This window comes from Tigriopus californicus, chromosome 12, assembly GCF_007210705.1.
Source record: "Tigriopus californicus strain San Diego chromosome 12, Tcal_SD_v2.1, whole genome shotgun sequence".
NCBI classification, from domain to species: domain Eukaryota; kingdom Metazoa; phylum Arthropoda; class Copepoda; order Harpacticoida; family Harpacticidae; genus Tigriopus; species Tigriopus californicus.
In genome coordinates, this window is record NC_081451.1 from 4,107,264 (window position 1) to 4,121,515 (window position 14,252).

Below are 14,252 nucleotides of genomic sequence, written 5' to 3' on the forward strand. Positions count from 1 at the left end.
AGAAAGGTCAAAACACCTTGAATGTGTTTGCTGTTTCATATTGTCCAGTTTGTCTTTTGAGAAGAGAAGAGTGAGGGCTTGCCAGAGCTTTGCTTCACACAAGATGGCATGATGAAATGGCAAACACATTCAAGGTGGGTGACCCACTAGCTTTTTTGAGATCCAAACTTGAATAAATTGCATGCAAAGACTGCTGCCGCCATTGAATACACAGCTTTCTTTTACAAGAACCGGTTTTCAAGTTTTCCCTAGAGTGGTATTGAGAGAAATTTGACGTTAAGGAAGGTCTATTTTCTTCACGAGTGCATGGCCACTTGTGAACACAGCGCCATGAAATAAGATCTCTTTTACAAGGATCGGTTTTCAGTAATGTAAAGTCCCTTCTCCAGTACGCAGAGGAAACCAAACGCCACCATTAGAAAAAAGAACATTAGCGGGAGTTGTCCGGGTTGCGGGTCCATCCGGGATCACGAATTCATGTTCATTGGGTCCATGTTCATCCGATCCATGTTCATCCGATCTATATTCATCCGATCCATGTTCATCAGATCCATGTTGTTCCGTGCACATTCGAATATTTGGACAAAGGAGAGATTGTTTGCACGAAACAGGGTTGGACAAACGTTCAACAGAGGGGTGAAAACCGTTGTCTCCAACTTGCATTGCCGGGAAAAACATCATTATTGCCAACTTGGATCGCTTGACAAACAAGAGGGGATCAATAGACAAGAAATCGCCGGTCAGACTGGATTTCTACCCCACCCTCAAAGACACTGGGAAGAAACAGTGCTGCATCCAACAATGCAACAAAGAGGTATCAAGGGATGTCAAGTAAAGCAATAAGGAAAACCCAATCAGTGCAATGAATGCAAGGAAAAGGGGCAACAAAGAATCCCAACTTGGCGAACCCCAGGATAGCGGGAAGCAAGTCACATTTTCGTGCTCGAGGAGAGCAAGAGTCACCCATCACCCTTGATCGAGGAAAGAAGCCTCAATTTTGAGCTCCTGGAGAGAAGTCAGAGTTTTTGAAACGCTCCGAGGAAGAAACACCTGCCATTGCTAAGTCCCGGGACTTTGCCATTGTTGTGGTGCCGAGAAGTGGGAACTGTTTTGAAGGACTGAGATCATGATCATATGGGAGTAGGAAACCCAGGAAGCCGTGCAAAAGAGCAAGAGGACCTGGGAAGTGCCGAGTCTGAGTACAGCACTTCGCCACTCTGTTAGTGAACCTTCAATCCCGTCGAATGGACGTCATCCGAGGATCCCCATTGAACCGTCTCGCCACCCATCAACCAGTAAAATAAAGCCATTGAGTTTCATATCTGAATATCCCCTTTCCCATTGGCCCAACAATTCCCCCACTTTTCCTACCGGAGCAAGACAGCTGATAGGCGGTGTGTTTGTGATGAATAAAATAGATTGAACTGTACAGTTTGCCTTGAAGAGTAGCCTAGATTTCCCAGACGACCGAGATTGCGCTGGCATCGTAGAGAGAAGAGGGAGCAAGTGATTTGTATGCAACTGTATCTAAAGTTCATCACTCTTGTAGCAGAAATCAGTAGTTAGACTTTAGAGTAGAGGTCGACTTTGATAGACGCATTTAGACTAGGATAGTGACCACATTTTGCAGGATAGCTGGCTTTGAAGATTGGCCCAGGTGTATGCCAGACAACCGAGATTGGTCTGTAACTGTGGGGAGTAGAGGTAGCTGGCGATTTGTATCCTTAGTCAATCAATTGATTCACGATAGTTTGAGGCTTAATGAAGAAAGCTCGAACTATTACTCATATGCCCTGATTAGGCTTATAACCGGAGGCCTTAAGATAGGTCTAAGAAATTGAAGCCCATGTACTAGGTGCTCTCCATCTCAGAGAGCTATCAAGGTTTTCACCTAGTGCTTGGGTCAAAATTATCTATGTACATCCCGTCCAGTGGGGGAATCAATGTCGGGACGGAACACATGTTCATCCGATCCATGTTCATTGGGTCCCTGTTCATTGGGTCCCTGTTCATTGGGTCCATGTTTATTGGGTCCATGTTTATTGGGTCCATGTTCATCCGGTCCATGTTCATTGGGTCTAGGTTCATCCGGTCCATGTTCATCTGGTCCATGTTCATCTGGTCCAAATTCATCCGATCCATGGTCATCCGGTCCATGTTCATCCGGTCCAAGTTCATCCGGTCCATAATCATTCCATGGAGCCACAAGGCCATCCCATACAGTCATGAGGCCATCCAATGGAGTCACGAGGCCGTCCCACTGGGTCACGAGGCCAACCCACGGGGTCACAAGGCAATCCCACGGGGTCACAAGGCCATCCCGCGGGGTCACGAGGCCGTCCAGCGGGGTTATGAGGCCGTCCCACGGAGTCACAAGGCCGTTTCACGGGGTTTTGAGGTCGTCCCAGCTTGGCCCACCGCCTTCACGTTCTATCTCATACAGGGCGAGTCACACTATCAATCCCTCACATTGAGGAGATCCACACGCTCCATAGCCTTACACTGGGGATTGCTTCACCGGAGAACAGAGGGCCACAGCCACTTAACCGACTGCGCCAGGTTCTATACTTGTGGGTGGACATCACCCACAAGGAGTGGGATGGACTTGATAGCTGACTATATTTCTTACTAGTACACAGTTATATATACATTACTAGAACAGATTACGAGCATGAGCAGCATGCTCAACACCGGGATACCACAGTGAGCTGTGAGCTAACTTAATTGAAAACTTGCCCTGATCCAAGATGCAACGCATCAAGTACGAGAAAACAGGAGCAAGAACCAGTGAGCATCTCATCAGAAACTGAGATGTCACACCACCAGGACCAGGAGAACCCTCAAGTCCCTGATGGCATCTAAAGCATCTTGATCTGGAACTACTTGCTCATATTGGGAAACATCATCAATCTCTACAGTCTCGTCTTTAGAACAATGAGCTCTTGCTTCTGAACTCAGTGGGGTTGAAAACACACTGGAAAACTGATCTCCATGCATTATTAGCCATTACCTCTACATTGCCATCAACCTCAAGAGGCTCAACAGGGTGTTTCACCTTTCTCTTACAGTTTGCATAAGAGAAAAAAAGCCTTAGGATTCGACACGAACTCCTGAACCACTTTCCTTTCAGTTTATAGGTGGTCATTTTCGACGGAGGCCTTAATCTTACCCTGAGTTACGCCCAACTACTGGAATCGAATTGCTCTAAAACCTTGTTGCTAGTTTGCAACTCTTTTAGAACAAAGTCTTCCTATATTTTGGAATTTTTGTCCCTGTCCCACCCTTGGAAACAGATTCAGAGATTCCTAGATTGGAGCAAACTTCCTCAAAAAGTGCAACATTTGTCAATGGCTGCAACTATTGATGATTCCTGTTTCAGAATTGAAACCAGGTCCAGTTCTTCTAATCTTTCTTTACTAATTAAGACAACACAAAAACACAGAAACAACCTCAACAAACTAATCTAACAAAAATACAATCAATACACTAATGATCATAGATTTATGACAATCTATCGCCAATGTAATCAAACTATAGAACTATGAACTCTACACATAACGATTTGAAACTAAATGTACCACAATACAACGTCAGAGAGGAACTGCTAAAGCTAAACATAAACAGAAATGAGGAATAAACTTATTAGGTTTTAAAGTAATTATGTATTACCAAAGAGCTGTGAAAAAAACAAACCTAATTGAATGAATAAATGACAATTTCCACACACAAACACCACGAACACTACACGTGCACAGCAACCAAGGAGCAACAGAAGACGTTACACCATGATTCGAAATTCCTGGGAGATAAGAGCGCTAGCTAACAAAAATGTTTTTTTATCCAAACCAATTTTTTGAAAGAAGACGAAGAATTGGAAAGATGAGTCGCCGGGGGAAGCGCATTCCATGGATCCACCGTCTTGATAAAAAAGTAATGAAATCGGAGGATGCGGTGAAGGGTTTCCTCACCTCTCGCTCAACAACACGCCTGATTATCATGTTGGACACGTCTCTAACCAGGGCAATGAGTTCGTCAGTGGAATAGACGTTTCTGATTTTCATTTCATCTTTGAATATTTTGTAGAAAACGACCAGATCAGCATGGATCCTTCTTCATTTCAAAGATGGAAGATCCCATGAACGTAGTTTATTGGACTACCCCATCCCCATGGACTCCGTCGCCAGTCGCCACATCCTTCTCATCATTATCTCAAAAGTGTTTAAAGACTATTTGGGTTTTGGTAGTGATACAGCTTTCTGTACTGGATGAGACATTAAGTCCTATCAGGTCCCAGAACTGGAAGCGAAACAGCCTCCCTGATAATCCATCTTGAAAGTATCCCACGATTGAAAACATCGCACCAACAGAAATGTGCTCCAGCCATATCTCATTTACGCGATTATGAATAGTTTTTGAGTGCTCTGAAGGATGACCAATCATTCAAAGAGTACAGGTCATTTCCCATGTTGGCCTTAGCTTTTGCAGAGACTAACGAAACCGCATTCCTCCATCCAAAGAGGAAGCCAACAACGATGTCTGTGATCTTCAACACAAACCACAAGATATGCCAAGCTCTAGCAAAAAAACTTATAATCTGTCTCTTCAAAGTTTGAGTTCAGTCCCGTCTTTTGTTGAGAGCAATCGCAACATTTTGTTGTTCCTGATCTTTTCAAATGGCCGGTCTGAGTGTGTTGTGTGGTCGCGTGGCTGCTTAAGGTAAGACACTTCTGTTCTTTAGCTTTCATTTCTTCCTATCTCTAGTAGTTTAGTCTTATATCTTTTATTATTATGTTCATGTCGTATTTCACTTTCTACGCCTGTCAATATTTTTTATCCCAATTCTAGGTAATTTCGTGTATTTTTGACTTATTTTTTTTAATTCTTTGGGTCATTTTGTTTTTCCTGTTTAGTCTGTTCATTTCATGTACTTGAAAATGTAGTCGATTTTTCTTGTTGTTTACAATCAGTTTAGTTTCCTATTTTCAATACAAAATTGGGTTCTAGAACCTTCTTTTTTCTATTCCATTTCATTGATGTTAGCTTTTTCCTGTAGTCGAGTTGGTGTATATTGGCTGAGGCTGGCTAGCTGGTCAGCCAAGAGTAGGTTATCGTAGTCGACGACTCTTATCTTTTCTCCCCTGTTGGTAACCCCAACCTAGAGCAATCCCCTACTCTCCTTCTTGTCTGTCCCCAGGGAGTACGTTCCTTCTTGGTTTCCACTTAGCAAGTGTGTTGTTTACCTGCTCTACAGCTGGTTCTCATTCACACGCGCTGGTTTCTCCCTTTGGCTCTCTTGAATCTGTCTTCTTCTACAATGATCTACAATGTAGATCATGGCCTTTTAGTTAACAGGCTCCTTGAGATTGGGATCCAAGGCAAGGTTTTCAATTGGCTAAGAGGTTTCATTTATGGTAGGAAACAATTAGTTAAGGTTGAGGGATCCCTTAGTGACATACATGATGTGTCCCTCAGGGCTCCATTTTGGGTCCTCTTTCTTACATTATCTTCATTGGTCCGCTTCAGAAGCTTGGTAGTAGTAATGTCAATATCTCTTCCTATGTTGATGATAATAAATTGGTATGCGGGAGGAATGGTCAGAATTACGGTTTTCTGGTAGAGGTCCAAATCTACTCCTGGGTTGCTGCGAGTAACATAACACTGAATGGAATGAAATTCCACTCAATGACCTTTGGGTCGACGACATTAGACACTCCACTATTAGATGATGAAGGTAAGCACATTGAGCAGGTCTCATCCATAAAGGATTTAGGTGTAGTCCTCCAAGAAAATGGAAAGTTCGATGAGCATATCCAGTTGAAAGTTGTTAAGGCTTTTCAAACATGTGGTGTGGTTGGATATACCGCACGTTTAAGTCCAGAGATAGTATCACGATGCTAACTCTGTACAAGTCAATTGTTCAGCCGCATATTGAATATGCGTCTCCCATTTGGGCTCTAATTGGTTCAGCAGGTTTGCAAAAGCTCGAGCAGGTCCAAAGATGTTTTACTAGGACATTGACGATATGAGAGAGCTCTCGTATTGGGAGAGGTTAGAAAGGTTGGGATTGTACAGTACTCAGAGAAGGTACGAAAGGTATCTGATACTGTACGTTTTCAAAAGCATACATGAGCTTTGTCCCAACCCAGGATTTAGGGTCAATTGTAGTGACGGTAGAGGCTTAACGTGCGTTTTGAGAGCACCTTCAAGTCCTCGAGAATCCAGGCTAGTTCGAACAATGAGGTCCACATCTCTCCTTTCTCAGGCTTTAAGTCAGGATTTAAGTCAGACTTGGACAAGTTTTTGACTAAAATTCCGGATCAACCTTATATTCAAGGATAAGCCAGATCAGCCAACTCCAATTCATTGGTCGATCAAATAATATATATAAAGAAAAGTCAAGTAAAATGAATAATCTCGTCCTGAACTGCTGGGATTCCAATCCCGGTAGCGTTAAGGAAGTCCGCAAAAGAAAAGAAAAAAAGTCCTGAAGCTCTCTCCCACTGTCAGCGAGATGTGCCCAATGCTATTTATTGCCACCAAAGTGAAGTTGGTCCCAAATTATGGGTGTCAGTTCAACACCAGCGCAATCAAGACAATGCTACTAACTCACCAACCAACAACACGAACACGTCAACCAAGATAACCTTATTTGGAAGCTATCCAGTTTGAAATCCTCCGCCAATTATTTAAAATATGTGCTGATCAAAAGAGACGATGCCCAGACAATGTGTTTGTTAAATATGGTTTTTGTTATGAAATATACAGCAGAACAAAAATACTATTTGTTTATTCATATTAAAGTTGCATGGGCAATTTAAGGCAGCTGGCTAGTCAAGAGGGCACCGAAAAGAACCGACACATTTCGTTGATTATGCATGGATTGAGAAATAAATAGAGCGGGTTCATAAGTATGGAGCAAGTGAGGAAACTGAGAACAAGTCAATCATGAAAGTTGTTCATTCCATATTTATGAAATCTGTACAACGCAGACTGTGGTCAAGACCAAGAAACACCCATTCCAATGAGCAAACACAACACAAGAAACAAAATTATGCCAAGTAATAACTATATACAAATTGCCTGAATTTGCTCTTTTATAATGCTTAAGAAATTGAGAGACACAAATTCTGGATCTCATGAAGTGTGCTCAATTTTTATCACGGTTGTTGAGCAATGGGCCATAAATAAAACCCAGTGATCATCCAGATTTCGCAAACCTCTGGCATTAAAGGATCGAAAAAGAGTCGGGTGTTTAAGCCAAATGATTCAAAATTTTATTTTTTAAGTCGTGGAGAAACTTAATATTTCGCTGACAAGTTACTGGTACCTTCAGTAACTTCTCAGGTTAAATGAATTTCGTTGTAAGCACCATATACCCTCCAGTAGCCAGGATCTAGGGGTGAGAGAAGAGCAGAGGTCCAAGCACACTACCCTGGGGCATCCCAGACGTCACAACATACCTATCTGAATGTACACCATCCATGGTAACCCGTTGGGCTCAATCCAAGAAACAATGCCTAATCCTGCTCCACGTTATCCCCCCCAATACCCCTGTTAAAAATGTTTACTCAACAGCATCTCATGATTAGCCTTGTCAAAAGCTATAGAGAGATCAAGATAAATGGCATGCACATCTTTCCCATCCTTTGTAGCCCGAGATATAAATTCGTTGAATTCCAAAAGGTTTGACAAACATGATTTACCAGGACGAAATCCCACCGTCTGAGACGAAGATCCACCCCTTTTAACAAATTGGATGTTATTCCATCACAACCAGGACTTGTGGAATACTTCAGCTAATTGATCTACCTTAGAACCACACCCGTATCGAAGTCGACTTTCATCCTACCATTCCCTAGATTGGGCTCAATCTCTCCTCGTCTTGAAGGAGCTCATGGCTTAAGCGTTGACGAAAAAAAAAACTTAAATATTTGCACTTTTTTATACTTATCTTCGATTATATTCCCTCAAGTGTCCAGTTTGGGACCAATGCTGGATTTACCAGGTTTTTTTTATATCACCGTACTGAAATTTCAAATTTATCATCTTTGCCAATTTCTCTTCGTAACCCTCCTTGGCTTTGACTAGGTGGACTTAATCCTGTTGAGTGAAAAGTGCGTGTACGTTCTTGTGCTCAACCCTATTTGACGACCTAAATTTGGCCGCAAGTCTATCACGTTTCCTGATTTGTCCCAAGAGGTGCTGAGACAGGCATGTATTGGTCAACCTTGATCACGGTCGCCATGTGTTGCTCGAATCAAGTTCAACGAGATCAAGACACGAGACTTGGTGAAACTAAATACTAGCTAAGAAAGGAATAGACTTGACTTGGAGAGAGTAAGCAGTAGACTGCTGTATATTCAGGAGGGCATAGTGTTATGTACAGAGAAAAGAATGGTTGCGCTTAGTGCGCCCATTCCATGCATGTCGCAACTTGTCGTGACTTTCAGAGTCTCTTTTTTAGCATCATGCTTTAGTTGGCTTTCTCATGGCGATGCTTTAGTTCGTATACAGATACAGCAGGACCGGGGTCTTTAGCACTTGGTGACCACTAATTGTTTCACTGCTCACTTTTGGGCTTTCTTCATGTTTGAAAACTTACTTTTCTCCAATGGAAGACATACTTCCTCTTGATGTCCCAATTTAGCTTACTTTTCAGACCCGCCATTTCCCAAAAAAAAAAGTTGACCCCAAGCATGTGATATGCATATTGCCTGGAAATGTAAATTAAATCCAAAATGGTTTGTTCACCATGGGTTGAAAATGATTTATTCTTTACAATTTTTTGGCTCAGTCAAAATTGTGAAAGCTCGTTTTGACCTTCATGTACCCAAAGTGGCATAACTGGGCGATCTTGGCAATCAAGGAACAACAATGAACTAGTTAGATTTTTCATCTGAACTTCGTGTTCAAAAACATTCGTGCCACCCATTCGTCTATTACTACCAAGACCTTCAGATTAAGTGGATTCTACATCCCCATGTGCTACTTGCTTGCACTCACCAATGCTCCCTGATACAACAAATTCATGATTGGATTGCCAAGACATGGTCACGTTTGTTGATTAGACTTGGATCAAATGAATAGCCTTTGAACAAGAACAATGTCTACGGGTCTTATGTGACCAAGCTGAGGATCCTCGATCATTCAATCTATACTGCTCATCACCGATTTACTCATCATGGCTTTTCAAATGGCTTTTTGCGAATGTCGGAACCAAAAATGACTACTTACCGGTAGTTCGATCTGGACCTACGCATGAGATGACTGTCATCAAGGCTGTTTACGAAGATAACAGGGGATAATTCTTCATCCACGGCTTACCCGATTCTGGTGCAGCTAGGACGGTTTTGCCAACACCAACATGCGCGAAGGGCACGACGCTGGATCGATCTCAAGCTCTACTGAAGGCGGCAAATTGGACACCGCTCAGGAATGTGGGCAAATTCCACTATACCAGCGACGCCGATGGAGGCCCTCAGGCTGTAATATCTGCGGCTGTGTCTCCCAATATTGGCGATTTGGAAAGAGGGACATGCAAGCGTTGGGGATTCTGCCCTATGATTTTCCTGCCATACACCGCTCTTGGCCCACGACAAAAACCATCGCCATCATGGCCAAATCTCCGACCAAGGCCACAGGGGAACGAAAGGGGTGCTCAGCCTTAATCCTGAGCGCGTTACAATAAAAAGTTTTCCGTTTTTGATGACCTGCAGTTGACACCACTTTCGGACAGACGGTGAAAGTTGTACTCAGAGTCTCCAAACTAAGGCCTACGATTTTCGAATTAAGGATTTTGTCAACCCGCTGTGATATCCCGGTGATGAGCATGTTGCTCATGCTCTTTGAATAATAATGTTAATTCTAGTCATGTAAATAAATGTGTACTAGTCAGCAATAAAGTCAGTCACGAAGCGTACACAACATGGCGCAGTCGGCAGTCCGGCTGTGGCCTCCTGTGTGGCTGTCCCCGTGGAGGGGATTGAGCAAGGGGTGTGGCTCTCCCCGTGGAGGGGATTGAGCTAGGTGTGTGGCTCTCCCCGTGGAGGGGATTGAGCTAGGTGTGTGGCTCTCCCCGTGGAGGGGATTGGAGCGTGGAGGCAACAGCCAGGGACCTTTAAGCAGACGGCTTGTGTTCCTGGACGGCTCGTGTTCCTGGGACGGCCTCGTGATCCCTGTGTTGGGACGGCCCCGTGTCCCTGTGTTGGGACGGCCCCGTGTCCCTGTGTTGGGACGGCCCCGTGTATCTGCTGTCTGGGACGCTCCCTTGTTGTGCCCGTGTGTTGGGACGGCCCGTGTCCCTGTTTTGGGACGGCCCCGTGTCCCTGTGTTGGACGGCCCGCTGTCCCTGTGTTGGACGGCCCCGTGTCCTTGTGTTGGGACGGCCCCGTGTCCCTGTGTTGGGACGGCCCCGTGTCCCTGTGTTGGGACGGCCCCCGTGTCCTCTGGGACGGCCCCGTGTCCCTCTGTTGGGATGGCCTCGTGTCCCTCTGTTGGGCGGACCCTCGTGTCCCTCTGTTGGACGGCCTCGTGACCCCGGATGACTCCCCCCCCCCCTGTGTGAGGGAGAGTTGATCATCCCGGTGATGAGCATGTTGCTCATGCTCTTTGAATAATAATGTTAATTCTAGTCATGTAAATAAATGTGTACTAGTCAGCAATAAAGTCAGTCACGAAGCGTACACAACACCCGCCATAGATACAGAGATTTCAAACTCCACAGCAGTCGCCATATCTGATGTTTTCGGCTCAAGAAAAATAATCTAGATCTCCAATAAAAAAGACTGAAAAAACTCAAATTAAGGATTAAAGAATAGAAATAGGCCGACACTACTGTCGGAGTTCCAAGGAAAGGGTGACTAGATCGATTGTGCGTGGTGTGAAGCTCGAAATTTATCAAAACACGCGCAAGAATGCTAGGTATTGGAAAAATTTCATCGAACCAATGCATCGAATTTCAAATTCAAGCATCTGGGTGCCGTGATTTAATGCATCACCTGGTTTGACTGGGTGTTAGTCACTCTCTGACATGTTGGCAGACAATGACGGACAGTTTTGCGTCCTTTGGGCACACCACTATTGTCTGAGAATAGTGCCGGACCAACCGTAAGGTTTTCCTTTTGATCACCAAGAGTGGTGGGTTTTCCACGAGATTTGGACCCGGCACTACGTTTGAGCACTAACGTGTCATCCTGCCTTAAGAGTCCAGTTCTTAATTACGTAAAGTGGCAGGGTAAATCCCCAGAGGCAAGTAAGACATGGGGTTTAAAGAGGAAGGAAACCAAAAAGAAGGCGGGAAGTCCACTCCCTTTTTTCTCCAGGTTAGCCCCCCCCCCTGAGAACCTTATGTCTGAATCACTACATAAATCCTCCAACAGATCCGTTGAGTTGTCAAATACACATCAATGGCAATGGTAACATGTTTAAACAAGCGAAAGTCTATGTTAGTTGAACCATCTCTTGATCCCACTGAACGGAATTGAATACCAATTTCCCTCGAAAAGATGCCAAATTTGTAATTTTAAACGAGCCAATTTTCAAGAAACCCAACCCTTGAATGGTAGATGGCAATAGCTTCGAAAATAGATGACGTGGTCTAGCTTTACATGTATGAAGAAGAAAAGAAAGAGGAGAGCAAATTAAGTTTACCTTAAAGGAGGAGAAACTTAGATGCGGGTGTATGTAAATTTAGATGTGTGTGGGAGCGGTGAATTTGACGTGTAGAAGTATCGTGTTCATTGCACTAAAGTCACTTATATTCAGCTTAGTTGCTGGTCCAATTAATATGTTTGGAAGGGCTGTAATAGACCTTCTATTATATAAAATTCTAACTGATGTAACACGCTATTAAGGAAATGATTGTTAATCTGAAAGCTATTCTATACATGGTAATAAGTTGAACACAAATATGTCATGCTGAGGTCATTGGGAGCTGAAGTTGAGATTGGTCTTTCAAGGGATCTGAGTGAGATGGTTTTCACAATCCCTGAGGCAGCCTGCTTGGCAGCTCTCATTGCTTAGGCCAATTGTAGTGCTACTGATGAGTTCCACGCCTTATACATTTTGAAAGAGAGACAATCCCCGAACACAAATGATCCATCCACATTCAGGGGCGAAAGGTCCTGACTTAATAAACTTCCGTGGCGCATGGAGTATTCTTGACCCAAGCACTAAGTGGATTACTTTGTTAGACCTTGGAGATGAAAAGCAGGGCTTAGTTTCTCAGACTTGGCTTCAGGCCTTCAGGACTACACCTAAATCCTTCACGGAAGACACCTGCTCGATACTTAAACTTTTTTCTGGTGGCTGCACAAAAACATGCTGGGAGAAATTGCGCAAGATCGCAAACACTTCCAGCTTTTAGCACGACTGAGATGTCGATTTCGAAATGGAAAGGTACCCATCTGGACTAACCTCCCACTGTACAACGCTAGCCGAAAAATTTGAAGTCCCCTACAGAGAAAACCTTTGAGCAAACTGCCTGATCCAAATCATTTACTGTGAATTTGAGAGCGGACAAAAACGAGCTTACTGAACAAGAGGGGGGGCTATACATTGTTACAATGGATAGATCAAGACCTTGGATGTGGCAAGCTTAGAATTCTATTTTACCATTAGAAATGTGAACAACGCTAATGTGCAAGGCATTTCTATTTTATAGACATACGCTCCCATGTGGAAAAATGGGATTGGGAAATTTCTGTCACTTACAAACTTTTAGAATTTCTTGATATTGATGAAGTTTTTGAGTTAACCCAACTTATTGAGCATATAGAGCCCACTCATGAGGGAATGGAAAGCCATGAGTCAGTCGATGTTGTAGATCTTATCGTTGCCAAGGCGTTTGACAAGGTAGATCATTGCCTTTTAGTTGACAAGTTTCATGAGATTAGGATGCAAGGCAAGGTTCTCGATTGGTTAAAAAGTTTTAGTAATGATAAGTAGTAAATAGTTATAGGTGTAGTGTTGTTTTGTGAAATACATAATATCAAGCCATGTTTTTCACAAGGCTCCATTTTTCGTCCTGTTTTAATGATACTCATTGCTACGTTCCTAAAGATTAGCATCACTGCCAATAGTAAGATCCAACACCCCTGTTTACATAATGCAATTCCATGTTAAAATATGATAAGTTCGTGTGAAAAAATATCTTCAGCATGACTTCCTATTATTGCAGCTCGAAGACATGAAGCCAGAGGAGAAATTGCAAATTCATCTCTAAACATTTGCCCTCTTCTGCCACCTTCACTCGTGGGACCAATAAATGTAAGCGAAGAAGTTTACGACATGAACTTCATTGAAAGGAACGTGGGGGTAAGTGTAAGGGGCTTGATTATTGGACACACTGATTTGAGTGTGAATATGCTAACGTATGCCATTCTTAACTAGAAAATAGTTTATTTTGTTTTACTTTGTCGGCTCTTTACATGGCGCAGTCAGTGTACGAACCGGGTTTCTTCATTTTTACCTGCTGCACCCACAACTGCATACAATTTGACTGTAGTGCGTGTCCAGTGCAATTTTGGTCGTTTTCTGATGATTTTAGTTCCCACATTTACGGACCTTCATTTTGCAATTCTTCTCCAGTTGATCTCAGATCTGAAACTAACTTATAGTCATGGAGTCAGCCCGCCGTTCCCGTCGCGGTTTAAGACCGATTTTATCCGCATTTTTTTGGAACTTAACAAATAATGTTGAAGTTATTAGGGAGCTCCTTTTTTTGATACTCGCCCTGGTACCATTCATGCCATCGAAGATCGTATGGCCTCATACTAATCCACTTTCAATCGGTTTTTGTCAAGGATTTTGATGGTGACTCTGTAACTGCTATATTGTTATATGACTGTCTGGAACATGTCCATATAGGCATGACCAGAAATGGTTCAAATGAGCATGAGCAACATGCTCAGAACCAGGATATCACATCTCCCTCACACACGGAGGGTCCATCCAGGTCACAAGATCTCCGGTCCATCCCAACACTGGGCCCGTCCGTCCAAATCAAGGGCTGCAAATTACGGGCCATCCGGGGTCCCGGTGTTCACGGGCCGTCCGACCTCCTCTAGAGGCATCCACGTCAACGATTAATCTTACCGACTGGGCTATGTCATGGACTTGTGGGTGCATATCAGGGTATCACAGCACCAGGATATCACATCTCCCTTGCAGACGGGGGGTCCATTTGGGTCACAGGTTTTCTGGTCCATCCCAATACAGGGCTACGTCCTAACAAAAGGATCACGACTCACCTT

At 43.6% G+C, this 14,252-nt stretch overlaps 2 protein-coding genes across 2 annotated transcripts in view; one reads left to right on the forward strand and one right to left on the reverse strand.

Moving 5' to 3' along the window:
* Positions 1–467: 467 nt before the first annotated feature.
* On the reverse strand, positions 468–2,412 carry LOC131892195 (uncharacterized). Its single transcript, XM_059241980.1, has 2 exons — positions 1,922–2,412; positions 468–561 (listed from the first exon to the last, which is right to left on the reverse strand). The coding sequence occupies exons 1-2, from the start codon at positions 2,212–2,214 to the stop codon at positions 468–470; spliced, it is 387 nt and encodes a 128-aa protein (XP_059097963.1). The 5' UTR covers positions 2,215–2,412.
* Positions 2,413–4,288: 1,876 nt separating this feature from the next.
* Positions 4,289–14,252, forward strand: part of LOC131891831 (beta-1,4-N-acetylgalactosaminyltransferase bre-4-like) — a 38,778-nt gene continuing 28,814 nt past the window's right edge. The window contains exons 1-2 of the mRNA XM_059241501.1: positions 4,289–4,716; positions 13,178–13,314. Of these exons, the coding sequence (XP_059097484.1) occupies positions 13,288–13,314 (27 nt within the window). The 5' untranslated portion in view covers positions 4,289–4,716; positions 13,178–13,287. The remainder of the gene's footprint in view (positions 4,717–13,177; positions 13,315–14,252) is intronic.

Excerpts from the sequence above, each read along its gene's own strand:
- LOC131892195 (XM_059241980.1), bottom strand. The coding sequence starts at position 2,214 with ATGGCCTTGTGGCTCCATGGAATGATTATGGACCGGATGAACTTGGAC. Across the intron at positions 562-1,921 it reads ATTCCCCCACTGGACGGGAT|GAACAACATGGATCTGATGA; the intron begins GTACATAGATAA and ends CGAATGTGCACG.